The 27,577-nt window shown below is 37.5% G+C and overlaps 1 protein-coding gene across 1 annotated transcript in view; it reads right to left on the bottom strand.

Annotated features, from left to right (window-relative positions):
- PIK3C2A (phosphatidylinositol-4-phosphate 3-kinase, catalytic subunit type 2 alpha) overlaps positions 1–22,577 on the bottom strand; it is a 33,201-nt gene extending 10,624 nt beyond the window's left edge. Inside the window, exons 1-19 of the mRNA XM_009870942.1 lie at positions 21,412–22,577; positions 17,002–17,102; positions 15,177–15,334; positions 12,563–12,683; positions 11,969–12,080; positions 11,297–11,376; positions 11,131–11,194; positions 8,546–8,689; positions 6,320–6,362; positions 6,018–6,231; positions 5,807–5,929; positions 4,687–4,854; positions 3,966–4,074; positions 3,328–3,470; positions 2,523–2,711; positions 1,946–2,039; positions 1,602–1,696; positions 1,143–1,323; positions 451–555 (exon numbers count right to left, since the gene is read on the bottom strand). Of these exons, the coding sequence (XP_009869244.1) occupies positions 451–555; positions 1,143–1,323; positions 1,602–1,696; positions 1,946–2,039; positions 2,523–2,711; positions 3,328–3,470; positions 3,966–4,074; positions 4,687–4,854; positions 5,807–5,929; positions 6,018–6,231; positions 6,320–6,362; positions 8,546–8,689; positions 11,131–11,194; positions 11,297–11,376; positions 11,969–12,080; positions 12,563–12,683; positions 15,177–15,334; positions 17,002–17,102; positions 21,412–22,518 (3,351 nt within the window). The 5' untranslated portion in view covers positions 22,519–22,577. The remainder of the gene's footprint in view (positions 1–450; positions 556–1,142; positions 1,324–1,601; positions 1,697–1,945; positions 2,040–2,522; positions 2,712–3,327; positions 3,471–3,965; positions 4,075–4,686; positions 4,855–5,806; positions 5,930–6,017; positions 6,232–6,319; positions 6,363–8,545; positions 8,690–11,130; positions 11,195–11,296; positions 11,377–11,968; positions 12,081–12,562; positions 12,684–15,176; positions 15,335–17,001; positions 17,103–21,411) is intronic.
- Between the last annotated feature and the right edge of the window lie 5,000 nt (positions 22,578–27,577).

Here is a 27,577-nt window from a genome sequence, read left to right as displayed (position 1 = left end):
CCAGTGTATCTCTCAGACACAATTAGTAACAGGTAGTTTCACCTATTTCACAGTATCTACTCATTGTGTGAACTTAATAGCCTTGCTCAATTTTCTCTTTTCATTACTACTGCAAAAAGGACCTTTTCACATACTTTGAACAGTCTTTTGCTTTACTATAACCAGGATTACTGGTCTCGAAAGAGACAGGGTCTGAAGAAATAATAAGTTATTACAGAGTCTTTGGTTTTTTTTTTTAATACAAGTACCTTCATTGGGTTTACACAAGTTTTTGTATGAATTTTATCTTTGCTTGGCTAAGTTCACTGCCTCATTCAATCATATTTTTTAATTAAAATGCTCCCTGCACTGCATAATGAGCTTTGAAGCAACTCAGTTTTTTTGGTTTGTAAAAGCTTTGTATAGATGTAATTTTTACAGAAAGGGTTTGAAATTCGGAATGTGCAGTACCTTAATATTTAGCTCTTTTGCCACAAGACTGGGATTGAGAGGCAAACGGCATTTATTCTTCAAGAAAAATAACTGCACACGTTCCATACCATTTTGCAAGGCAGCCTGAAGAGAAAAAAAATAATTTCAGCTGGCATTTCCTTAACTGGAGCATCTACATAAAACTACTTCTGGACAAAGTTATTCTGAAGCCCGAGTAACGCCAGAAATTATAACTGCTGGCTTAGCTAATAAAAATATATAAGCCTGCTAGTACAACGCTAATATCACACCTGTTTGGGGTTTTTTTGGGAGTTTGTTTTTTTTTTTTTTAAACTGAACCAGATGATAGTATCACACTTGATCAAACTGTAAGTTCATATTATTAGCTTATAAACAGATATCCTACTCTTTTGGATAATGGGCTCATTCGTCAGCAGCAAAAGGTTTCAATCTAATTTCAGTTTATTGTGCATAGAAGCCATCCTACCTTCTAACCATATCACCTCACACAATCTTATGTTTCAAATGACAAAAAATCTGACAAAACCTGTCTTTATGAAGCCATTATCTTGCGAAAATATAGAGCAATAGAGTCATAGATCTTCCTATATAACATTTTATTGAACGTGGACTAAAAGGCAATAGAGTGGATTGTTCTGAGAGTATACTCAGTTTAATCTTCCTAAAGAATATTAAAAATACATACACACCTGTCGAGCAGATCCACTTGTTTGCTTTACTTTTTCTGCTACCATTCCAAAAAGCTGCACCAGCCTGGTCTGCTTCTCAAGCTCTTCCCTCAGCCTTTTTCCACAGACTGAAAGAAAAGCTCCAAGAATTTGCTCATACCTTATACCAAATTTTGTGTCATACAGTGTATCCTTAAGCAGCCTGAAATAAAGGATTTAAGTTAATTTTTCTTATGGAAAACACTGCAAGCAACGAAATACTAGGACATAATATTTTACTGAATCAGTACTACACACATGCAAAGTTACTGCCTCAGAGGCACTGTCTGTTTTTTCATGAAAAAACAGGATCTACAATTTGTACACTCTCCATTCCTTAAATTCATTGCTATGAACTATGATATTAGGAAAGAATATTTGCTTCTGGAAATTAGTCTTATGGTAAACATTACATAAGCAACGGAACAAAGAACACCTTACCAGTATAGGTAATGTGCTATTCGAATGCTGCCCAGTGCCCGAGCCAAAAGAAATTTCACAAGAGCACTGTCAAGGTAGGTTTCATACTTCAACGCCTAAATACAGAGAAAATTAAATCAGATCTGGATATAATTCTAGATATTGACAGATTTTAAGCCTAATGCACAGAGAGAATCACCACAGATCCACACGACAGTCACACAGCGATTATTTACTCAAATTGTTTTCCATACCATGCATTAAGGTTATCAGAGGCTTTGCTACTGCATTTCTGCAGTTTTCAAGAGTGGAGGAAAAAAAAAAGAAAAAAAAAATCAAACTGCAGTGTAGGCAGGAAGTTTTACCTGCACAAATTGAGGGAGGAAATCTGTTAATTCATCATCACTCAATGTCTCTATCCAATTCACAGCTGTGTTTCGTACTTCCTGATCAGCAAACCTAGAAAGTTACCACAAATGCACAATAAGTTCATTCTGTTCATGTAGGGGTTTTTTATTATTTTTTTTTTTTGAGATCGGCTGGACTGAAAAAAGCCAATATAAAGTCTTTAAGATTTCAGTAAAGGACCTAGAAATTTGAGGACCTTGATTATCTAGGATGCAAACACATGTACATGTTTAGGACAAGCACATTCATCTCTCAAAACTTCAGTCTCGCTAGCTTGGCTGCATAGCTTGCTCTCCTGTTGCAAGTTAGATTTCAGAATCCTAACCACCAGTGCTATTCTTTCACTACATGACTTGGTTAAGCCTACATGAATAAAGTAAGCAAGTGTTCTTTGAAGTTTTAAGGAAATTTAGCTTTTACTATAAGAAAATCAGCAGTATTTTTCTACAAGAAACCTATTCAGAATCTCCTACTGAACAAAAAAGTAATTTAATACACAACACACACAGAACTTATTTACATTGTTTTTCTTACTTTGAATCAAGTAGTTCCAGTGCAGCTAAGGGTGATAAAGGAGGCCACTGCTGAAGTAATGAATATATTTCTGGAAGACTTGCCCAGTCCCAGTGAGGGGCACTAACCAATATTTTTGGTAGGCTACTAGTATGGCTATGGCAATAATGTCTCTTCTCCCACAAAAATTCTTTATCGTCTTTTGATAGCCTGCAGACAAAAGCATTTCAAGTTTGTTACCCACATTACAGACCGTCATCTTAACAACCCCCAAACTCTCTATAAAATGACTAGTAATTTAACCCATAAAATGGAATGATATTAAAATGTTTTTTCTTCCACAAAAGTGGAAATGAGAAGCACAATAAAACCTCAAGCATTATGGGAACAATTGCTCAAAATTATAATTTGGGCAGGACAAAAATAAAGTTTAGTATAATCTGAAGTAAACCAAAATGTTACATGTTAGTTTGGTGCAGACAAGTGGAAAAGCCTGCCAGAAAAGCTGCCATGGCATATAAATAGCCACTGCCGAATCTGCCATTGCTCCCTATAATTGAAAAGCAGCCAAGCAGGAATAGGCAGCCAAAAGGGTGGCAGTCTTGAAACAGAAGATTATGACACCAGCCACGGAAAGCATGAGTAAATTAATTTAGTCAGCACCATTATTTCGCAAGTTTAACTCTATCTCCTGTTTAAATCTCCACAGGCCTTCAAAATATACTAGAACCATATTAAAAGAAATTTAGGAATAAATAAGGACTCCATACCCTAGTCACAAATTGTCATGTACACAGAGACCACAGCTAAAAAGAGATGAACGTACCCAATAGTATTATCCTTCGCGAGAATGGCGAGGAGACGTTCTCTCAATGGTTTTTCTAATGTTTCTATGGAATGATGCACAGTAGTCTTTGCAGCTGGAGGAATTTTATACTCAATATCAAAAGCATGTGATGGGAAGTCAATCTAAATGTATATAGAGAAAGAGATGATGCGAGTTCTTCAGAACAGCATTGACCATATTTTGAGACTGCTAAGCCATGCCTAACAAGGTGCTTTCTCTTAAGAGAGAATTTGGACTCTGAATTTAAAACAAGAGGTGCTTATGTTCTGCAAAGAAACTGGAATTACTGTTGTCTTGGTCTAGACAACTCATTTCAGCAGACATTTCTATAGACTGCTTTTCAATGAGGCTCTCTCCCAGCACTGACAGCACGTACTACCAAGACATCTCCAATTTCTTACTTCAAGGTAACGATTTAAAAACTGACATATACGCTTAGGGCAGCTTCCCATTCTTTGCCCCTAACGCATAGCAATTACTATTCTCTACTGGCTTTCAAATATGACTCAGGAATATTTACACTCTCCCTGAAACATTAATTGATCTACTACCAGTCAAGAGTTCAAATCACAATATTCAACCAAAACATAGTCAGATAAGTCAGAATTATATGTAACCTGCAATACTATTCTTTCCATGTTTCCTTTCTTACTGGCCATCCCTGACGTATGATGCGGATGTGATGAGGTCCAGAGTTGCAACAGCTTTGTCCCACAAGTTAACAATCTGAGGAAAAAAACCATGTACAGGTATTAGTGTCACAATCTGTTTACTGCAACAAGATATTAGTTATTAAAATATCTGGAGAAGACAAATGGCTACTAACAGGAAATAGTTTCAAAGCATTAGTACAGTACAGGACAGTTCAAACCTGAGTACACCTTCCCTCTGCACAGACCATTCGGTCCCCAAATGTTGCCTGATGTAGTTGAGAGGTGACATCCCTGGCGGCAGGGAGGCTGGATTAAATGATCTCTAAGGTCCCTTCCCGCCTAGGCCATTCTATGATTCTATGAAAATGCCTCACAGAAAATGCCTTTGAAATCCACGTTCAAAAAACTATACAGGGAATCAAACTGTACTAGCTAATACAGGCTGGAGCTTAAAAAAGGAAATTATGATCATTAAATATCATATACATTTGTTTCTTTCACTGGATATCTTCTGTACTTTTAGTCCTCTAAAAGACTGCATGCAATATATTTTATCATTCTAATCTCTATCATGGCCTACTACGGTCAGTGGCAGAGAGGCACTTTCTATAGTTACAAGAGTGGAGTAAGCTTTTATATAGAGTAAATCATTGCTAATAATCTCACCCATACTTTGGAAACTTACCGCCTAAAATCAAAAAGAGGTAGAGAAACCTGACCCAAAATCTCTGGGCCCTTTCTCTGCTTATTTGAGTCAGGCGAACTCCCACTACTTTGATTCAGTATTCCAAACAAAGTCAAACATAAGACCGATTCCAAAGGCAGCTGTGAAATCTGGATGGGGAAAATTATTCTGTAAAACAAAAGTATTAAAAGTCAGCCAGAGGAAAGACAGACAGTCGTTAGCTTATCCATATAATCCATTGATTGCTTTCAAAAAGTTAATTAACATTGAAGAACAAGTATTACACTTCCATGCAATTGTATTTCACTCCACTTTATCTCCCATATCAAGATTTTTAAAAACTCACTAAATTACATTTCTGCACTGTAGCCAGATATGGAACGACCCTTTTTGATCTTAGTCTATTAAATCACATTCCTTACACAGAACCACACTATTCCTTAGGGTTTCGTCTCTGACCTTCAAAAGTAGACAGGAAAACAGATAAGACAATGCGGAGCCCACCTGCGCTCCAGTTACGGCAGGCTGCCTGACAGCGGTTAATTGGAGAAGAATAAGCTGTGCAAAGGTCTGAAAAATATTTTTCCCTCTCAGTTATCATATATCATGTCTTATCATATGTAGTTATTGTACATCATCCTCTCCTTACTTCATCTCGGCATGCCCTTCCTTTTCCTCCCCTCTTCTCTGGCCCCAAACCAGGCATTGTCATGTGCTATAGACAGAGATTCTTAAGTACTTATGCATCTGCTCTCTTTATAGAAATAATCCTAAATTAGATGTTTAAATTCAGCTACAAAGTTGTTACAAGCAAGCTTTATTCATCCCTCTTTAAGCAGCACAAGCTGTTCCCATCACAAGGAATGCTGTGACCTTCCCAACTCTGTAATTGTGTACAGGGCACTTGTCCAGCATTTCCAATCCCACTTTTAAAATGAGTAGGGAAACACCATTTGGAAAAATATCACTGATTTTGATCAGGAAGTCTGTCAACACTTGAGATGGAATCAGAAGCAATAGTGGCTTGAATGACCATATTCAGCAGGTAGCTAGGTAGGTGCTAGTTAAAACAGAAGTATTTTAATGAAAGTATTTTATTTAACATGCTCAAGTTACTTACAGTTCATCCCATTTAATCAAGTAGAAGAAGTTCTTGTACGTGCCAACCTTCTTGGACTGAACAGGTTTAAACAGATCTTTTCCATTATGGGTCAGAGAACAAATCAAGTAGTATTTTTCATAACTGGACAAGGAAAAGAAAGTAAATTTAGCAATGACAATAACAACAAAATCGACAAAAGGATGAATTTTGCAATTAATAAACTACTCACTTTGATACCCAACCAGGAGAAATTCCATGTGCAGCAAATATTGTGAATTGGAGGTGTTCTGTTGCAGTCCACGCTTCCTTGGTACTCTTACTATCTTGAGGAGAAATTCCTTCAGGGCTGCTACATAAATTCCTGTGGAGTCGCAGAAGGGCCTCAACTGCTCTTGTTAATTGGTCTATACTCACTTTCAGAGGGTTTTCAGGCTGCAGTGAACCTAAATTATAATTTATCTTTAATGTGTATCTTCCTAAAAAAAGCTACCTGAAAGCAGTTTTAAAATAAAATTTAAGAACTTTACTCACCAGATGAACTCTTGCTAGTGTCATCGTCACATTTTAAGGATACCTATACAGCAAAGTTAGAACAAATTTCAGTACCAGGACATCCATATTAATATTCCACTACTCTTAATTTTGTACAGAAATTACCAAACATCTGAATCAGGCCCGTACTTGGGTTTATGTAACTCATGCTTTTACTCAAAGTTCCTCAAGAGTTAATCAACAGCATCGCAATTCCCGTATCACACAGCAAGTATTTACCAACTTCAAAAGCCTATGTTTCATCCAGTCACAACTTCCTTGACACCCTTCATAAATTCTTAGAAGACATTACATCGAATATTGCTCAGGATATTCTACCTTCTCTTCAGCAGAGATAAAAGTAAGAGCTGTTACAGATAAAAGCAGAAGCCGTTAGCTCTATTACCCTGTAATTTAAGTCTCAACACCTGTTTTGTCTGTGGCATTTAAAGTAACATTTGTAGGCAGTTACTGCAATTTTACTGAAAAACCATGTTAAACAACTGAGAAAAGTGAACAGCAAGTTCTGTCACTTGGTACTATCTCCTGTGTTTGCTTCTTGGTCTGCTAAAATGGAAGTCTAAACAGTCTTACAGCTATGTCTACCCTCAACAAGGACACTATTGAAGCCAAAAGGGAACAAAAAACTTGTAATAAAGAAGGGTTTCTAGCCAAGTTCAACTTCTGATAAAGTTAAAACTCTTCATGAAAACTAAGTTTGAGATTTCAAAATACAGCCTAGTGAATTCATAATACCTCGGAGAATGTCTAGGAATTTTGCCACAAGTGCTGCAGAAGAAAAAACCCTCTCCTTTCACATGCAGTGTGTTAATTGAGCATCTTGTCCACATTAACAACTATCAAAAAAAAATCACATTCTTATACAAAAATGCAGAATCTTACAAGGGGGAAAAAAAAAAAACCCAAACCCACAACAACCAAACTCCACAACATTTTCCCCTTCCAGAAGAACTGCTCTATATTTCCACTGTATCTGTCAAGTGGTCCAAGAACTTTTGGGGGACAGGATGCCAAACTGTTAAAACACCAGCATATGTGTAATTTTCTACTTGAAAATCTACAGTTTTCTTTTACTTTTTGATCATTTCTTCCAACCACAAAACAAATACTTAAAAAAACCCATTAAAAATTAAAAAAAACCAAATCAAACAACACGTTACACAATGTTTAAATGCAACTAGTTGCAATCTTTACAGCAATTTCATTTCTGAAAGCAATCCTATATACCGTCCATGCACATTACTCTTTAAGCCAATGTTCATCACAAGAGAACTGTAGAGTTCTTCCAATCAAGAATCATCTTTTTCAAAATCTATTGGGACAGCATTCTTTCTGGAGCTTATTTTTACACTTTACTTATTTCTACAGCTTTCTCCTATCAAAAAGCAAACATTGAAGAAATATTTGATATGCTGTATTTCACTAAGTTTTCTTAATCTGTCTTTGCACTTCCCTGCAAGAATTTTAGTTCTTGTGATAACTGTATTTTTGGTCTCTGCATTTTCCAAGATTTTTGCTCAGTATTACATGCACTTCACTGAATCAAAGAACAGAACAGCACATGAATCACCACTGTAATAAACAGCAGGACAACAAAAACAGCATTACAAGACTATTTGGCTTTTTTATTTACACACTTTTCAATTTAATGACTGTTTTCGACAACATGACTTGAGACCAACTCTGCTCAAGTTAATTGTTCATTGTAAGGCAGTTTTATAACCAAACTCTCTGCTATGTGAGAGATTTTTATTTTTGTCTGTATGCTCAGGAGCATGAAGTGTTAGAGTTAAGAGGCAACTGCTATTCATATAAATACTGCACAGAAAATACATGATGTGAACTTCTCCTTTAAACATAACTGCACTGATTTTTGAGGGCATGAGCCAGCTGTCAGTCTCCCTCAGTGAGATTTAGTAGCATCTGCTGTGACACAAATCTGTAGTTACAGAATGAAAAAGCAGTATTTCGAAATTATTTTATTTTTTTAAAAAAAAAGTCACTAGAACTGAAAAGGATTTCAAGAATAAACAGTTAATGTATTAATAAAGAGATGTTAAAATAAATGGAAGATAGCAGAGAAAATAAAAAACATAACCCTGACTGAATTGCTGCTGATATTTGCAGCTACCGAAGATTAGGAAATAGTAAATATCAGCGTTAAAAAGCATACCTCAGAATGCAATTTACAGGGTGAGAGTTTACCTCAGCATTTTTAGTCCTCGGCAGATTAACAGCCCTCCTTAGCTTCTTTACCGATTCCGTTATCGCAGGAGTCTCTACACAATCCAATGTAGAACAGATTTTTCTGACAGTCTTAATTACGTGATCTACTGCTTTATGCTGGTTCTAATAAGGAATGTACGAGAGAACAGATTGATCTGATCACAGTTGTGAAACCCAGTATTGCTTTAATTGCTTTTTTTTACTTTTTAGAACAAATTGCCAAGAAAATTTCAGTACGAGATGGCATCTCTCAATCACATCAAACTGTGGTGTAACAATGTGACTAAACGAAAACCTCAGCATCGAGAACTTCCTTATTGCTCAGTTATCAATGCCAAAAACTTAGCAGTACAGATTCCAGAATGGGGTCCCAGGAAACATTAGGAGGTTTCCAACCATTTTTCTATTAAGCTGTCAGCAGACAAGCATTTTCTAAGGAGAGATTAAGCTCAAATTTCCTTATGGCATAAAAAGAAAGTGTAGCTTAGAAGAGGACATTCATCTAGCGTGAGGAAGGAATGCTAAAGAACCAGTATTTCAGTTTTAGCTCTCTTAAACATGATTTCAGATTACACTTACACTACAGCATAGATGTAACGGAACTTAAACTTTTTTAACTTCATTTTAATATATTTTAAAAAAGGTTTGTTGGAACTTTTGCCTTGCATATTATTTAACTTAAATCCATCTTCCTAAAGACGCAATTGCACACTGTTATCTTGGAGAAGGATAGGAAGGGAAAGGGAGCTGTACACCTAAACAGGAATCTTTTTTTGAAAGAAATAGAACGGCTCATCTACGACGAGATGGTTCTAATATTCCCTCCCTTCTCTTCACACAGAAGCCACTTAATTTAAACCTAAATTATCCTAGGTTTCTTGTTTTCTGGTTTTTTAATATAAGCAAAATCTTCATCCAGTTTCAAAAGCACATGTAGAAAATTAAAAATATTTGCTTCAGAACAACTGTTTACTTTTTAACAGCTTAATGCACAGGTTTCCTTTTGAATCGCTTTTAAATGTAATATCCTCTTGGTAAGAATTAGTGTCATATCCTCTCAGTAAGATGTAACTGATTCCTACTCCCCCAACCATATTCCCATGACCTTCCTACAAATGGATCGCAAACAAGCCATTTGAATCAAAATGTATGTGGGAGTTATCTGACAACAATTAACTTCACCCTGGTAGGAAAATAACCGCAGAAGTCAGAAGACGTGGTAAATGTTTAAGCTATACTTTCGAAGCTAATGCTTTGAAGATAACAGCTGCTCTGACACATGAAAAGCAGAACTTTCACTGCTATTTTCTTCACAAGCTTTCAAATTAATCTCAATAAAAAGACAATAGATAACTCTTAAAGTGTCCAATGATGTGAAAGCAAAGGCTGTGTACAAGTTATTTATGGATTCCTGTGCCCTATTTTACCCTGAGTAGCAAACCTCAGCTACTGAATGTGTGCAGGAATTAGGAAGCAAAAAATTTTGAATCCAACAACAGCTGATACTTGGATCTAATCATTATGATCCACAAGGTACATCTCCAATCCTCAGAAAGACTGTTGAAGGAGTAGAACCTAAGTCTGAATGTTTTACATTCCTCACCTGAGCCTGTAAAAACCCACAAGCAAGCTGAAGCGGCTGCAAGAGCAAAGCAACAAACACCACCACATCAAGGAGCAGTAATATCTCGCTCTCTTACACAGACTGTGTGCAAAACCACCCTTGAGAACGTGGTGAATCACCATCAAGGGAATTAAATAACATTAAGGGAGTACGTAAACAACAGACATCAGCTTGTGCAGACCTGCATTCCTGGAGAGGCAAACTAACATGGGAGAAATGAAAAGTATTGTAATCAAGTCGTTCATTTCAACACAGTTCTTACAGAAACTGGTCAAGAAACATAGTTATCAAATGTTTAAGAATTTAAGTCTCCAAGTTACATTGCTATCAGGAGCTTCTCCTTTTAGGACTGACTGAAGTAGACTAACTTGAGCTAGCTTTTGCACTTGGGAAATTGCCACCAAGTACTCCAATGCAAGTTCTTTTAAGATACCTGTCATACACTGAAACAGATGACTTCAACAGCGTATTTTAAACTCACCTAATAGTGCAGAATAAGACATTATTACTCTTTGTATAAGACTTACTTGTATGTTTCAACACATTTCAGTTTTAACTCCCACTGTACACAATTATTACTGTTCACTTTCGTGCAGGTATTTATTACCAATGTATCTCATTGGCTGACAACAACTGACATAGTCAAGATTCATCCCTTTTCCTTAAATCAATCTCTTCCAGCATTTTAACAAAAAAGTTATGTTGCACCCCAGGACTTGGAAGACACATTTGTAATTGTGATTATCAGGTAATAATTAGTTTGCAAGAAAAGCTAGGAAGAGAAAAGCAATCCAAAAATATGTGATTCCAAATTTACATTTGACTGCTTGTTCAGATCTCGGTTTCCTCAAGAATACCTGCAAGTCTTTTCCCCCAGCTATCTCATTAATAAACCTTCTCAGGCTACTTTTGGTTCAGCGATAATTTACAATGATCTTACCTCATTTTTAAGAGCTATGTTAACTTGCTTGTGATACACATCAAGAAGCTCTTCAATGGAAGACCTGCACAGAATAGGAGTTATTGAACACAAATAGAAAATCATAACAAGTTTAGTCAGAAATTCAGCAGTGGGGTTGATTACTAAAATAACTGCATAATATTACCTTATAATAGGTTCTCTGAAAGGCTTTTCTACTTTGTAGAGGTGTTTGGTTAGATGTATGGGTGTTCTGTCATCATCTTCCTGCAATAAAATACTAGATATTAAGTCCAGTTCTCACCTTTCTACAAATTCCAATACTGTTTTAGAAATTTCCTTATCAGTACCTGGGAAGTAAACAGGGAACAACATAAAGTGATATCACCAAAGGGGAAAAGAATTAACTAATTAATAGTCTGTAGAACGTGTACACACTGGGACACAGGAAAGAGGGAAGAAACAGCATTCAAATGCCTAACTGCCGATACCAGATATTCCTCCCTTGCTCTTCGATGGTCTGATGCACATCCCATTAAACTCAAAGACCGTTCTCGACTTTTATTTAACTCTGAAATTTGTTGCTTCTTTTTCAGGCCTCAAGTTTAGTCCAAATGCCTGCACAGTTTTCCCAGCTATAGTACTTTGTCTATTAAGAGAGATTACTCATATTCCTATTATTTGCCTTGTGCAAATCTAGTATGCATTCCACTTCCTCTTAGTATAAGAGAACACAATTCCTAACACCGGGTAGACATACTGTTAGTAACACAAAAAGGTTACACCACAGATCCTTTAACTCTGTTGCAAACTCCCAACCTCGGACGACTTCTGCTGCCGCAGTTCCGGAGGTACTCACTGTCCGTGCCAGATCCCTGCATATGACACTATGGGTCAGGAGCTGCAGTTTGATTTCTGTATCCCACTTCCGACAGTTCTGAATGTATTCATGACTTCCTACGCAGTGCTTACTGTTGGACAAAAGAAAGCTAGAGTTACACCACAAGCTTTTAAAAAAAAACTCACGCGGAATCTTTAAGGCAACCTGACAGCTCAAAAGAAGGAAATGGTCAATCAAGCTCCACACCACACCACTAGATCTACTTTTTACTTCTGCAAAGTTTTAGTACAGATACCTATCCTTCGGCTTAAGCTCTTACAATTAAGACCAGCTGAAAACTACACCATCAATCCACAGAAATGTTCTAGAAATCTGCACCTGCAAAAAGGGTTTGTGTTCAACCCAACAGATGGCAGAGTAGAACAGATTTCTAGGAAGGTGTTGAGAACCTACTTTTCTGTACTCCGAAGACTTCTGACCTCTGTGCAAAGCGTGATTTCTACGTTTTTAAGATTTCTGCTCTCAAGCATTTAATCATTAAAGATATACTCTCCAGCAACTGTGCCACGGAAAAGCATGAGGTTAAATATTACTGAAAAAGAGTTTGCTTACTTCTGTAAAACTTCTTCTTGGCCACAGACTTTCAGGATATAGCTGCCAATGTCCACTTCATTCAAGTCATCATGCACCCAGCAAAGTGCCTGCATTATTATAAGCTCAACAGGGGAACTCACTGTTTAAAGAAATTACATCTAAAAGTTAAATATAAATCTACAGAAAGTGATATTAACCATTGTCCACTCACAAACTGTAGTTATTTAATGAAATTTATAATTGAAGGGAAGACTCTTACACTTCTATAATCCCTTAAGTTTCATAGTTTGAGATCTTCGCTGTTTCTCATAAGAACGGCACCTTAGAAAACCTGCCTCTAGATTAAGAAATTAATACATCATTTTAAAATAGGATACAGCATAGTCAAAACCAGTCTGCAGTTTGTTTTCTATGAGTTTTTATGTGAGGGCAGTCTTTTTTTTTTTTTTTTAATTATAAACTTGCCGTATTTAGCAAGGACTTCAAATAGGTAAGTGATCCCAGAGCTACTTAAAATTCAAAAATCATTATCTGAAGAGTTCAAGATGAAACTTCTCTATTTGTTCTGGTTTTGAGGAAGTGAGTATCACCTGTAGCAAATCCTACTGAAAGTCCTTTTTTCTTTTTCCTTTCCCTTTGTTGAAGGCCGTTTCCACATTGTACAGCTCAGACCTCAGTAAGCATCAGCAAGCCTTTGCAAAAAGCGACTCAGCTACCAGTACTTTCACAACAGGCTCCAAATGCCTTTTAAAAACAGTCTTTTTCTTCCATCCAGCAATTACAGAGCAAAAGAAATAATCTCAGCAAAACCCACAATCCATTCCCTCACAGCCACCAGCTGTCACTGATGAAAAATACGCTTTTGCACCACAAACATTTTAAGTACAAAATTCTCTACTCTCCCTACTCAGTTTCTGATCTTTTCCTTTAAATCATCTGCAAAACCCAATGTTATCAAGCACCTCAAAATTCTGTAAAAAACACTGTATAAAAGCATTGTCTTTTTTCATCAGTACCTTCAGAATGTTGCTTTTTGTTTTATTTACTTTTCCCCTCCAGGGACCTACCAAATTTCCATAAATCTTTTCTTAAGAAATGTTACCACTACAGTGGATACAGAGAGTTAATGCCACAACAATATTTTCCACAAGGTAACGCAAGTGCTTCACCTCATTAACAAATGACTAATTATTACCATCATAGAGCTACTTGATAGCCTGTGAAGAATAAGTACGTGGAATTCAAGAAAGAGGAATGATAAGACATAAGAATTCAGAAGCACTTTTTCACTCAATATTATTACAATTATTTAACTTACGATTAATCTAGAGAAAAACTACTGTACTACCTTCAGAACACCTACAGCAGAGAAAATGGTGCTTGGTAGAGAAAAAAGAAAGCTGCAGAGTAATGCAAAGATAACATTATCACTTTTCCCTCCCTCTGTCTGATTGAAAGATACTCATTCTCTGCTGACATGGAACGATTGCTCAGGTACACTTGTACTTCCATGCAAAGTCTAACAAATGACTGCAAAATGAACGGTTACACCCAAACAAGCTCTAAAGTTTTTTTTTTCCCTTCTGGGTCCTTTCTACACGCTGAGCTGTCAGAACACTGAAAGGCTGCAGCTCCTTCTGAGCAGGACTGAAAGCCACACTAAAGTAATTCCAGCAGGAGGATGCGATCACATGCAACAATTTGACCAAGAAAAGAAGCAATTAAAGGAAGAAAATAACTTTAAATGTTCCTACTACTAGTCAAGTATGAGCTACCTATCTGTGACCAGCTAGAGAAGACCAGTAGTTTAACTGTGATTAGTTTCAGCATCAGAAAAAAAGAGCAGAAAGCACAAAGAATAAAACACATGGGGTTAGAATGCCAAATGCCACAAAACTTGTAAACAAAGGGCTGAAATGATAATTTTAGTGATGTTACCAAAGGCTTCTGAAAGAAGGGATTAAGCCTGTAATATCAGCAAAGTGTAATCTTAAGGATGAAGAGCAGCAACCCTTCCTAGGCTACACTTACGGTCCTCAACATTCTTATCAAAAGAGCAATAAATCACAGCAGAATAACTATAAGGCCCAACAAATTAATATAGAATGAAGATGCTTATGCGTTGAGAGCTTGTTTTCCCATAGAGCAGCCAGTAATGGAGCAACTTCGTGCCTTTTGAGAACAACCCGCTCCAAAATATCTATACTGTTACACAAAGTGAACCAAATGATAGAAATAACCAAAAAACCCACCACAGCACAGATCCACTACCAGGTGACACAGTTTGGGAATGGGAGCTCACATAAGGGCCAAGATCATCAGTCATTTTATCACCAAGAACTGCCAGATGTTGACAGCACCCAGAGGTACAGCCTCGAACAGCTGTGCAGTCTTGACTGTGCAGAGAATATGAATTTAAGTACAAGAATAAAGCAAATCTAAAAGTTTCACCCCAAACTAATGCTCGCGGCTACCCACAGAACTGGGCTAGCTAGCTGTGGCACATCACAACAGTGTTATTTTTGTGAGGGATTACAAAAACTGAAAGCAACTGGCCCAGACTGAGGGAATGGTCTTAGCCCACCACTTGAGCTCTTAAAAACAAACTTCAATTTAAAAAGCAGAAACATACCATCGCACGTAAAAGTTACTGGTTGCTGGAATTCTTCGATTTCTATAGAAACCTTGATACTGGCACTCTCTCCACTTATATCCCTTTGCAGCATGATTGGACTCAGCACAAAGCCTGGATTTGTTTCCTGGTCACTGTAAGGAAACTTGGTCCTCAGTCTGAAAGGAGAGAAGGTTTATGACACATTGCATAGGATGAAAGCAAAATTACATGGTAATAACCACAAACCAGACCAGTAAAGACTACCTTTTGCTCTTTACCTAAACTGTACGTACAAAACACCATTTAATTTTTCTACTCTCAACAGAACGCTGCCCACAATAATTATACAAGTAGTAGTTAGGAAAAAAACCCTAGGTTATAATTAGGCAGGTTTTCTATATACCTTTAAATATTTAATATGCCAGTGCTTACAGGACATATCCCACTTCTGTACAAGCTAAGCTCTAAAGCACCTTTTAAACAGGTAGTCCATAGCATTTACTAAGAATTAGTTTTAAAAAAGTAATTTTTTCTGTACAAAAGACCACAAGACTCTCTTTTCAATTGTTTCAATTTTTGGAAGTCTAATCTGAACTTAAGATACTATGAGAAGGTAGTTATTCCAAGTTGTGGAAGTTGAGAAAGAGGCCCAAATTAAGGAAAATATTTTTGTTTAGGACACAATCAGTATAAAATATGCACCTAGGAATGTACTTTGAAAACTGATTTTTATTTGCTGCTATTAATATGGGTAAAAAAATTTAACCGCAACTTTTTGCCAACATTAAAGTAGTATTATAGGAAATTGATTGAACTTATCTATAATTGTCAGTTCACAATTTTGATTCCTGATGAGCATAATGGGGGAGTGGAGGGCTCTGTGGGGCAGAAACCCTCTAGCAGAGTTGTCCAGTCAAAAGCCCATCAGCAGTTTAAGCACTGGGACTTAAGAAAGGGTAACAACTAAATTTAACTAAAAACCATTGCAAGGAGCTTTGTCTTATGTTGCTCATCAGAAAGTTTCACAGGCATACGAGCTCTCCTTGGTTTTATGGAGTTTGCTTTTCATTTCATAAACATTCCTGTTTTAAAAAGCAGATGTTATCTTTCCGGTTCAAAACATCTTTATTTCCGTCATTATTTCTTGGATTTTGACCTTGAAAGAAAAAAGGCAAGATTCCTAGTTTGTCTTCTCTATGGAAAAAAAACCCCACCTCATTAAATTGTGGCAGTAAGCAAAAAATTAAATTGAGAATGCTCTTTCTAGTTTTATTTAAGTCCCATGTTCTTTGGTATGACCTTTCAAGAAACTTCACCACCTGATCAAAGCAGAAACAAGTTGAAGGTTTAACTTCATACAAAATTCCAGGTGTGGTAGTAATAAAAGTGAGAGCAATTAAGGGTAGAAAGTCATTGTGTGACAGCATCTAGGGAGGTGCATCAACTAAGAAAAAAATACTTCACATTCTTTCAAAAGAAATAGCATTAAAAATTATAGGAGATACATATAGATGGAAGTACAGAAAACTAGTTTTGAGGATAAAGTATTATAAAAACAAGGAAAAAAGAGAAAAGCCACAGGACCAAAAGAATAAAGAGGAGAGAGGATATCCTAAAAACCCTAGTACTGAATACTCTAACAATTCTGTTGCATTGTTGGGAAAAAAAAAAAAAAAGAAAGAAAAAGACAGAAGTGGGATAAATAGAACGAAAAGAACACATACTGAAATCCACTCCAAGCAAAAAAAATGTAGGACTGGCTACGTCAGCCTAACTCAAAATGAGTTATTTAGCTTTTTTCTTTTTTTCTCCGAAAGCTAATTTGTGTTCAGTAATTTCTTACTTTGTAACTGCTTGAGAAAAAGCTGACAATTCTTGATTCTGCCCTTCAATTTCTTGGAGAAGCACATTTTCTGTCAGCATGCCCGTGGTCCCATTGTCTTTCTGCAACTCAAAGACAATACACTGTTTTAATAGTTACAAACATATTTGTACAGCCAGCAAAGCCACGTGTAGATGATAGATTTTTGAGGAGTCTTGAGTTTTTCTATTAGTTTTACTTCTGCTCCTATAAGGAGAAAAATGTGTACTATCACAAAGTTGAAAAGTAAAGATTGACTGGACCATTACAGAAGTTAATTTATTTGACAGCATCATTATCAGTTAAGATGAAGTTGCAAGTGTAACAGCTCCTGAGCTCTCAGCATTAGAATTCAGCCAGATTTTGCTGAACCAGAGAAGGAAGACGACCAAATGCTTTTTCCTCCACTTCTGCGACTCGGCCTTCAGCATGGTCGCAGAAAGAACCGGAACACATCAGCTCTGCCCATGACTACCTCTTCCTACAAAGCAGGACAAATTGTGAGCTGGAAGGGAGTAACATTCAGAATAATTAACTGAGAACTAATCCCATGGTCTCGAGTTACTGCTGATTCAATCCCTTATGCTACACGCATCCACCAGCTCCCCAAAATGTAAACCACAATCTTTCAAGTATTCAATCTAAAATACCATTGCCAAACCCAATCTAATACACTGAAGCCAAAACAACCCACAAACAAAGAAAAACTGCAGCAGTTTTTAATCCATATCCCAACACGATCCCACTTTTCGGATCCAGTTCACAATGGAGGCACGCAAATGCCAGTGCCAGCCAAAAGCAGAGAGCAACTGGAAGAACCAGTAGGGCTGAGGTGGAACTCAGCTGTCTGCAGCCCAGCAGCCACTGCCAGCCTGCAGCACTCGTGAAACTCCAGCCAGACACTCCCTGGAATAAGTTATCTTGAAGAGTTTACTCAAGTCCAACCCAGGGTCATAGCACACAGAGGAAAACCTTCTGACCAGTTACATTTTACACCCAGAGCTCTTACAATGCATATGAAAACCCTGAATCCACCCTAGAGTCCAGGAAAAAAAGGGGCAGATTGTGCTATAATTTTTCTGAAAATCATCACGATTTATTTATATATGAAATAGTAATTAACTACCTAACTAGTACAGGAGTTATTTATTATTAGCTCACAAAGTCTGCTGAGCATCTCATTTCATTAGAGCGTACGAGACCGCAGTCAAATTGAACTATCTCAGACAAGGGGCCAAACCTGTAACGTGCAGAGCCAGGCACGGGCAGGTCTTTCACTCCCTTTTTTTTTCCTCTGATTAACTTTTTAAAGCAGTATAGCTTAGAAGGGATAGTGGACACAATACGCAATTGTCACTTAAACTGCATATAAACCTAGTTATTTCAATTACAGTATTGGTTTCATGAGCACTGATCAGTTCAAAAGGATAAAATCTATATAATTACAGATTAGCCACACCATAGTAATCAATTAGAGCAGGAAGCTGTAAAACCACAAAACCTGGAATGAGATTCAGGAGCACGTTTGATCCCTTACATTTAAACAGGTTCTTCTAATATTTCAGACAAGTTCTATCAGATAAAAATATTTCTGCGCAACTGCACAAGACCTGCTGCCAAATCTGTGCAATTGTATCTACTATATGTACTTAAGCAATTACACAATAACAATAACAAAAAAAATCATACCAGGAAACAGGAAGGTAATGCACCAAGTGAAGGGTAAACACCTTGGATCGGACTGAACTAACTGCTGGTCAGCATTCAACACACAAATCATTTCAAATCAAGAAACTGGCTATACAAATACTAAATTTTCTCTATTTAGGAAGTCTTTTTAAAGAAATTAAGTAATACTCCAAGCAAATACTCAAAGCACTTTGCAACTCTAGGGGATTACTTAAAAGTCACAGCAGAGATGGCACATGGTCACCTCATTCCACTGGGTGACACTTTTAAATTACTTGCAGCAAAATTTGCAGGTTATTCTGCTGTGAAATGCAACATAGTTTAGGAAACTACAAGGCATTTGTACATACACAAGCTTAGCCAGGGTAAACAACAACAAAAAGTTTGTTTGGTTACCCATAGTTGACCTCAGGGTCACATTTGACAAAGGAGAGAAAACTAATGTTAGTATAAATATGTATTGCTGGAAATTACCTCCTGGTGGAAAATTAATATCTCCTTGCTGTTTTAGTTCCATTTCAATACTAATTATAATCACTATTTGGAAACCAATTTCAGGAGGATAAGCTTTGAATAACTATGAAATCTATTTAAAATCCACCAGATGGATGATTAGGGTTTTGAGCAACAAGTAGGATTTGCGTTTCTTTAACTTCCAGATGACCAAATCTTAGAGGTGTAAAAGCTATCAGTCAAACAGGAAATACCTTGTAAGAAAGGGCTTCAGGCTAAACTATATAAATAGTCCATTATCAGCACAGCTTGCAAAAATAAAAGTAGTCTGTGAACACAATTACTCTTAACAATAAAACACAAACCGTAATAAACCCCAAACCCTAAAATAGGACAAAATGATGATTTTGCCTCTGTTTTCAGAAAGGAGACTGACAAACACCTCAGTATTTACAGGGAAACACTGAATATATAGATACTTCATCAAATGTGCAATACAAAACAAGGGAAAAATAATGATCCAGACTAGTTAGAATGCAAGACTTCAGAAAATATTTTGAAGGAAATATAGACGTGGAGGTAAATGGGATAAAATACAAGAGAACTGCTAAAAAGAGAGGCTAAATAACTTGGCTTCATATTATACCCAGATGGAAAATTATTTAAATGAGAAAAGTAGTAGCATAGGACAGGCAAAAGATAAAGCAAAAAAGCCACAGGTCGTGTTGAAAGGATATCCATTTAAGAGATTTGTCTTTAATTCTATTTATTATATTCTTTAATAACTCAGCAAAAGCAGTAAAAGCATAGTGATAATTTAGTCCTGTGTCATCAGCTAGCTCCATAATAGAAAGAGGAAAGAGAAGCTGTCACACCCGACTTGCACTCAAAGCTGACAGAAAGACACCAACTCTCATAACTTGAGGTAAACATCAGAAGGGAACTCTGTCTTGAATACCCGCTGTTCCATCCTGTTCAGAAAAACATCAGCTAAGAGCGAGTTACGAATGCATTAGTAGCTGCTGAAACTCAGATGACTGATGAGGACAGTGAGGCTCTGGAACAGCTTTAAATCAAAAGTAGCAGAAGGAAAAACCGACCACGTGTGAAGGCAGAGGTTGAGCGTTTTAGAAGTCAGTTAACACATGATTTGCAAATAGCATGGGATTGGACTTGATGAACCAGAAAGATCCTTTAAAATCCTACGTTCTTGAAGAAAAAACAAAACACAACAAACCAAAACCACAACCAAACCACATCTGAATTTATAAAAATGGGTTTCCTTCAGCAACAGTCAAATACTACTTTTGACAGACAACACTCAAGAAGCACCGACCCAACAGAACCCAGTTATTCCAGTCAATAGTTACATTACAACCAACCAGCCCTGGGAAGCTGACAAACACATGGCTGGGGAACACGACAAACTGAAGCAGCAAACTGCTGTGGAGCCCAGATTTACATGCCTCTCCAAATAATAGGAAATAACTGAGCTCACATATAACAGGTCATCAGTGCATGGAAAAAAAATAAAACTAAGTCAGACCCAAGATCCTCACACATGTAATGTTAAAAATGCAATCCCTTAAAAACAGAGGGAAAGGATTTTTTGGGTTTAGGGTTTTTCTGGCCCTTCTCCACTGGCCTTCTATTAAACTTCTGCCAGAATACTGACAACTAGCCCAGAAAAAACAGGAAATCCTTCAAAAGGGCCAAAAATTTCACTTCAATAGAAATTTAGACATCCTTTCAAGCCAAAGTCTAGTAACTATTCCTGTTGCTGAGACAAAAACTCCCCTAGTTTTGTCGGGGGAGAGAAGAATTAAGGAACAATTTGGAAAATATCCTTGACTGATAACAGTTGGGTTTTACGGCACATCCCCAGCCTATAAAGAACACCTAGAAATACAATACAGAAGATTCAAAACAGCTGCAATCCAAAGTCTCCAAGGTAAACGAATCTCTAACTAGTTTCTACAAATACATTTTTCCTGCCATTATCACTCTTGCCAGAGTGCTGACTTTGCCACTGAAGCCTTCTCCTTTAGTCTTCGTAGTCCCTCAGTAGATGTGGAAAGCTTAAAAAAAGGCAAGACTTACCTTGGGATTTAGTTCAGTAGCCACATTCAATTTTCTGAATAGCACTAAATACACACGCCGGTAACATCACATTATTTGGGCACTGCTCAAGCCAAGTAATATTTAACAAACAAATCCAGACCTCTTCACTGTAAATACTGGTTTACATACCTGTGATGTTTGGCCCTGTAACTTTGCAAGCTGAGTTGTTCGCATGTTTAAGGACTGGCTCCTTGTAACTGTTGCTCCAGAAGATTTCCCATTAACTTTTCTTTCCAGGTGACAGGTTACTAAGAGCTTTTCTTCTAATAGCACAGCATCCCATGGATCTTCAGCAGTCAGACCTGAAGCTCTCTCTCCATCATTCTCTGCCTTACCTGAAGTCTCCACACTATCCACTTTTGGTTTACTGAGGGGATCCAAATCTAACCAGTCAAATTTACTAACATCCCTGCAGCTTTCTGAGGCCGGTAGGTTAGAAACTGCAGACTTTATAGCAGTCATTTCTAAGTCCGTGCTTGACTTCCCATTCTTCAGAAATTCGGAGGTGCTCGCAATTTTGTCAAATACTTTTGCCATTTCTGGTGTAAGTACTGGAGGATATATAGGTAGGCTTCCTCGAGGATGGAAAGGTGTAGTAGCTGCCAGTGGGTATGAAATGTATTGCGACTGTCTCGGAGGACCAAGGTAAATATGTTCTCTCGAGTGACAGGAGGACATAGTTGGATGGAATCCATTCTGAAATACCCCAGTCTGCTTTGTGTAAGAAGCCGAGGGATAAAGAGGTAAAGTGCAGGCCACAGGGGCTGTTATCCCAGGCGTCCACTGCCTTCTCTGACCTGTAGGCCCGAGATAAAACTGTGAAGACAGAGATGGGCTCAAAAGAGGACTTACTGGTAATGTAGGTACTTTGTTAGTTTCAAAACTGTCATCCAGCAGCAGTTTCTCTAGTTCGGCATGAGTAAGCTTCTCTATGTTAATGGTACTTAGTTTATCTTCCATGCTCTTGGCATCAGACTCTGGAAACACCATGAGATCATGGTCCTGTTTGTTATGAGTCTGTGCTTTTTGTCTGGTGCTGCTTAAAGAATGAAAAGTCTGTCTATTACCAGCTACACCTCTCTCTTTCTGCATCTTAGCTAATGCCTCCACTTCCATCTGCAATGCCTCCTCTTTGTCCACATCTTTTGACCTTGCAGCTGCCAAAGAAGGTGATGAGCGCTGTTTAAATCCATTGCTACTGGATATCTGGGCCATACCGCAAGAGCAAATGTCCATTTAAAGAAGCAACACTTCCCTTGTCCTGGTTGTCTGCCCTTGGCTTCAGAATAGATTTAGCAGATCTGAAAAGAAAATGAAACATTAGAAACACACAAAAAAAATCATACATAGAGAACTACTAAGTCATACATCATCTACTGAGAAGGTTGGACCTGGCCTTCAGAAACCCGGGATATCAAACATTTAAAGAGACTGATTTGGGGTGATGAGGGATCAAATTTAAGAAAAGCAGCCGCACAATGGTCACAGCCTTTGAATTACACAAGACCCGTTTATTTTTCTTACTAATACTTACCAGTACGTAAATTACTTGGTTCATTTTTGCACCACTAAACCTGACACAGAAAAGCTACATTCAGGTACCTAACTGTTTTCAGATTTGAGCAAGTCTGCACACTTAGCCAGGTTCATTCTCAGAAGCAGAAATCATTCTAAAGACTATATAAATATCCAGCATTACAGAGAGGACTCCCAGTTTACTTCCATATATTACAAAAATGATAGACCTATCAAACCACTGTACTATGATTATGATAGTCATAATGATGCTGAAAGAACTCCCTTTGAAAAATATCATTATACTTTACCCTCCTAAAAAGAGAAATAACACTTAAAAAATGCTCCTTCTTGGACAAGCGAAGTAAGTGATTTAAGTACAGCTGCTCATTAAATAATCCCTTAAAGGAAGTGTCGTTCCCTATGAGGTAAAGGAAGGAACTCCAAAAGGTCACTTCTGCTGTCACCACCAAGAAAATGGTATCTTGCATTTCTCCAATTCCAATCAGTACTATTATACAACCTCCTGTATTCACCACTACATCTATGCCTCTTTATTGAAATCTTACAGGAGATTACAGCATAAACTCTGTTATTTTTCAATATTTATTCTACAGCTTTTACACACAGCCAGGTTAGAGGTGAGCCCAGGAGATAAGACGCCTTCCAACAACAGCTAGTATGCATATCAAGTAGCAAGATAAAAAACACGAATAACAAGTTTCTGCTAGAAGGGTTACATAAGCAGCAAACCTCATTAAAACACAGTTTCATTGAACTAGATGAGCCCTTCACGTGTAAATCATCATGTGTTTAAATCATGCAACAACCCACAAACCAGAAGAGTTCTCTGCAGCAAATCACATAAATAACTCAGAAGTCCCCTTTACATTTCCTCACCATTCACGGCCATTACAAGGGGGGCTTGTTTTGGTTTTTTTTTTTCCTCTCCTTGCATCAGACCAGGGATATGTGCTTTAAACAAAGTGACTGTACTTTTGTAGACTTGCCACATAGACAGCAAGATTCCTAACAGATTTCTAAGAGATTCTTTAAATTCTTTAAGACTCTGGCCAAGCTTTTGTTTTATCTACTTTACTTCGGGGCTTATACTGTGAAGGAGAAATAGCTTTATAGGAGGTTCTATACGTTTCAGCTAAAACTGAAAACATAAACGCGGGTGAAACTCTTCACAAAGCAAGACTGAACCAGAACTGATTGTAGAGGTACCACGACAAGATTTAAATGAAAGAGGGTGTCTTGAAAAAGACTGAAACAAAACAGTGACAGACAAAGTTATAAAACTGAAAACCACATAACTAAAGTCCCGGTGAAAGAAGTCTTAAGGAAGAGCTTTGGAGGTTACCAGCATGTATCCACTCCACAAGATAATTATATTTAACACAGATGAAGTCTACAGAAAAAACGCGAACTCCAGATCCTTTTTCCATGCTACGCATTAAGCTGCAAACTTTGACGTTCATTAAAGCCACAACTATTACCACGAAGAAGCAGCCCTGTCCCAACTACTGCCTCCTTGAACAGCTGAGTGTTGAACTCAATCAGGGAACAGATTTAAAAAACCCCAAACCCAAACCCCGAACACTTTTGCCGAGTTCCTTTACAGACAGTGGAGGCTCCTGGTCCCATTCACAGCACAGGCCTGGCCTTCAGCGCCATCTGGTTATTTCCTATCCTCCTGTTTGCAGGACAGGCATTCGAAACCTTCTCCTGCAGGGGTACTGGATTTCTGTAGATGCTCTAAGCCTCCTAAGCCACAGGTAACATCTTAATGAGAAGTCTAATATACTTTACACAAACTGCTCAGACTGGCTAGACATCCAAGCAGGCTTTAATCTCTTTATTAACTTATGGCTGGTTAAAACGGCTATGTTGAATTTTCAGGTACTTTCTGAGACTGTTCAGATCTGTTTGGACTACAACTTTGAAGATTATCAGTGTGTCCTGGTACTGCCTGATAGTTACAGCAGCAAGCGATTTGTTAAGGAAAAAAACCACAACATTATATGGTCTTGAAAGTAACCTTCCCTTAAAAAGCAGGAAGCCTTCTTTTTCTGCCTAAAATTAACAGCTTCGATCTTCATACTCGCCAAGCAGTCTCCTACTCACAAGAAGTCACTGTTCCACAGTCACGACTGCAGATAAACACCCATTCCTTAGCACTCACAAACCTGGCACACAGCTACTGCAGCACATTCCCTCGCAACACCCAGAGAACCCAACCACTCAACAATCGGTTATTTTACAATTCCACATCACAGTGCTGCCTTCTTGTCAGTGTGTGATTGCACCGTGCACTAACAAATCCAGTGACCTCCTGTACTCAAGTTTGAAGATTATTATTATTAATGGTTATCTGAAAAGTAAGATTTTGTATTTACTTCTGCAGGAAAGTCTCATCAGCATACACAATTTGATCACTGTCTTTAAGTCTCATCACTGCAAGACTTCTAAAGTCAAATCAACGTGTTAAGTTTCTGCAAAATTTTCTACGCAGACTGCAGTTTTCAAACAGTTTGAAGTTAAAACCTGATTAAAACATCTGCTAAAATTGCAATAGTTTTAGTGAAACTTTACCCTGCATGCCATTTTTAAGCGGTAAATCCAGGTGATAAAAACAGCAGGAAAAAAAGCTCACTAAGCACAAGCACGATTAAAATTAAGGTAGACCTTTTAAATACTAATCGCATTGCATCAGTTAACATTTTCACCTCAGTTTAGCTTCACTTTGAACTTGTGACTTTGTAGCCATCTAAGTTCAAAGACAGAGAGTGGAGCAGAATTTAAAACTTGTCCTACACTGACAAAGAGAAAGGCAGATGCCAGTTGTAGCGTCTGTCAGCAGGGAACTCCTCTCTGACACTCAGAAGAATGTTTTCAATCCAAATCCCAGGAACAGGAAAACCAGGCACCTGAACCATTACTGACCACACCGCAGGAATCCACGAGAAGGGTGGAACATCTCGAGTTATCAGAAGACCTGAAGTAATCCGCAGAGTCAGGACTGTTCTCATTTCAACTGCTGTGTGCTATTTTAAGTAACAGTAATAATTAGTTTTCAGCTGTCAATCTGTTCACCTTCAAGGGCACAAATCTCTTTCCAAACACTTAAAAGAATGGGGTAAAATGTTTTTTTTCTCTTTTTTTTTAAAATGGAAAACTAGAAGCAACTGAAGGGATTTTAAGGGAAATTTGAAAGTGATAAAACAACCTCCTACACCACTTATTTCTCCCCTAAATTTGAAATTAAACTGACACATCCATACTTTTTACAAAGTCAAGAACCAAGAAATGGTAAGATACCTGACCATCTCCTTCAGAACAAAGCCTCTACATGGAACGGAAATTAATTTCAATCAAGATTTTCACTTAGAGGTTTACCTTTTTTTTAAAAAAAAAAGTATTTAAATGTGCACTAATCTAGCTAATACATAAAACTGATCTACAAAAAAAATCTTTTTCTAATAAGGAATTTATAGGTTTTTGGTAAGAAACTTCAGGAGAATCAATACAATATATGTACTGTATCTCTACCAGGACAAAGACTCCCAAAATCTAAATTAGTTTCCTATCTTAATAAGCAAGGGATGTCTTTATTAAAGATAAATCCTCTTACCTTAAGCAGAGGTAATCTCACCATCTGCTCATGTACATGCTAACATTCTGAGTTGCACAATTTTCTTCTTAAAAAAATCTAAGTCTTTTAATATTCTATTTATAAATTGTTCTAGTACTAAACAAGCACAGAACATATTATTTTGCAATTCCTTCTAAGAAATACTTTATAGTTATCAGAAATCAGTGTGCATAAATTCCCGAGAGTCCAAGCACTAAATACAGAAGCGATGATAACAAGTCAGGCCATTTCCTCCATTCCTTATAAAGTAATGCCCGGACACACAGTAGCCAGAGCTTCCTCAAAACAAGCGTAATTTTCACAATAACTCTGTAGTTATTTCAGCACTAACTAAAAAATTTGAGGCATCTGCCTAACACTGAATGTTAGCTAACTTAAGAGTTAAAAGATCTTGCCTGCATACAGTAGCAGGGTCATGGGATACCAGGGAAAACTTAGCAAAACAAGACAGCACCGATATACTACAGAAAGTACTAATCATCTGGAAAGGAATTCATAGCGAGACATTTACCATAGCAGGAAAATTTTTTAGTAAGGAAAAAAAAAAAAAAAAGCTTTGATGTTCATAAGCCCTCTCAGCCAGATGCATTCAGAACGGTACAAACCAAGAAACTCCTAAAAAGATAGTTCAAGAAGTCACGTCATGAGTAAGTCTGTTATTTTTTAAAATATGTTGAGTCGGAAGTTTTACAATAATGTGTATGTAAGTAGTCCTGAAAGGTCAGTGGTTCTGTCATGCTATCTTTCCATTAAAAACTCAGCAGCTTCTTTAATCCAGTCATCTTAGCAAAATTAGAAAGAGCTCCCTTACAGAGGAGATTAACACAGTTACCTGAAAGACTGAATCCCTTTGTTTCGGGTCATGTCTGCAAAGACAATTTCATTAGCTTAAACACAGGTGCAGTTTTTAACTGGGCACAAACTCTGGACCAGCACTCACTCGTGTTTTGTTCAAATCATTCAGCTCAAACACCTAAGCAGCTGTACTGAGACCAGCAACTGCATCTCCTAACTTTGATTTTGATATTTCATTTACATCTAAAAAGTACAATGTCATCATAACACCTCTGATCTTGAGAGCCAGGTAAGAACAGGGTGTTTCCAGTACCAGTCCAGGAAGCC

This window comes from Apaloderma vittatum, unplaced genomic scaffold (assembly GCF_000703405.1).
Source record: "Apaloderma vittatum isolate BGI_N311 unplaced genomic scaffold, ASM70340v1 scaffold17016, whole genome shotgun sequence".
Classification (NCBI taxonomy): Eukaryota; Metazoa; Chordata; class Aves; order Trogoniformes; family Trogonidae; genus Apaloderma; species Apaloderma vittatum.
The sequence above is the reverse complement of the archived record's forward strand: the minus strand, read 5'-3'. Positions and strand labels throughout refer to the sequence as shown.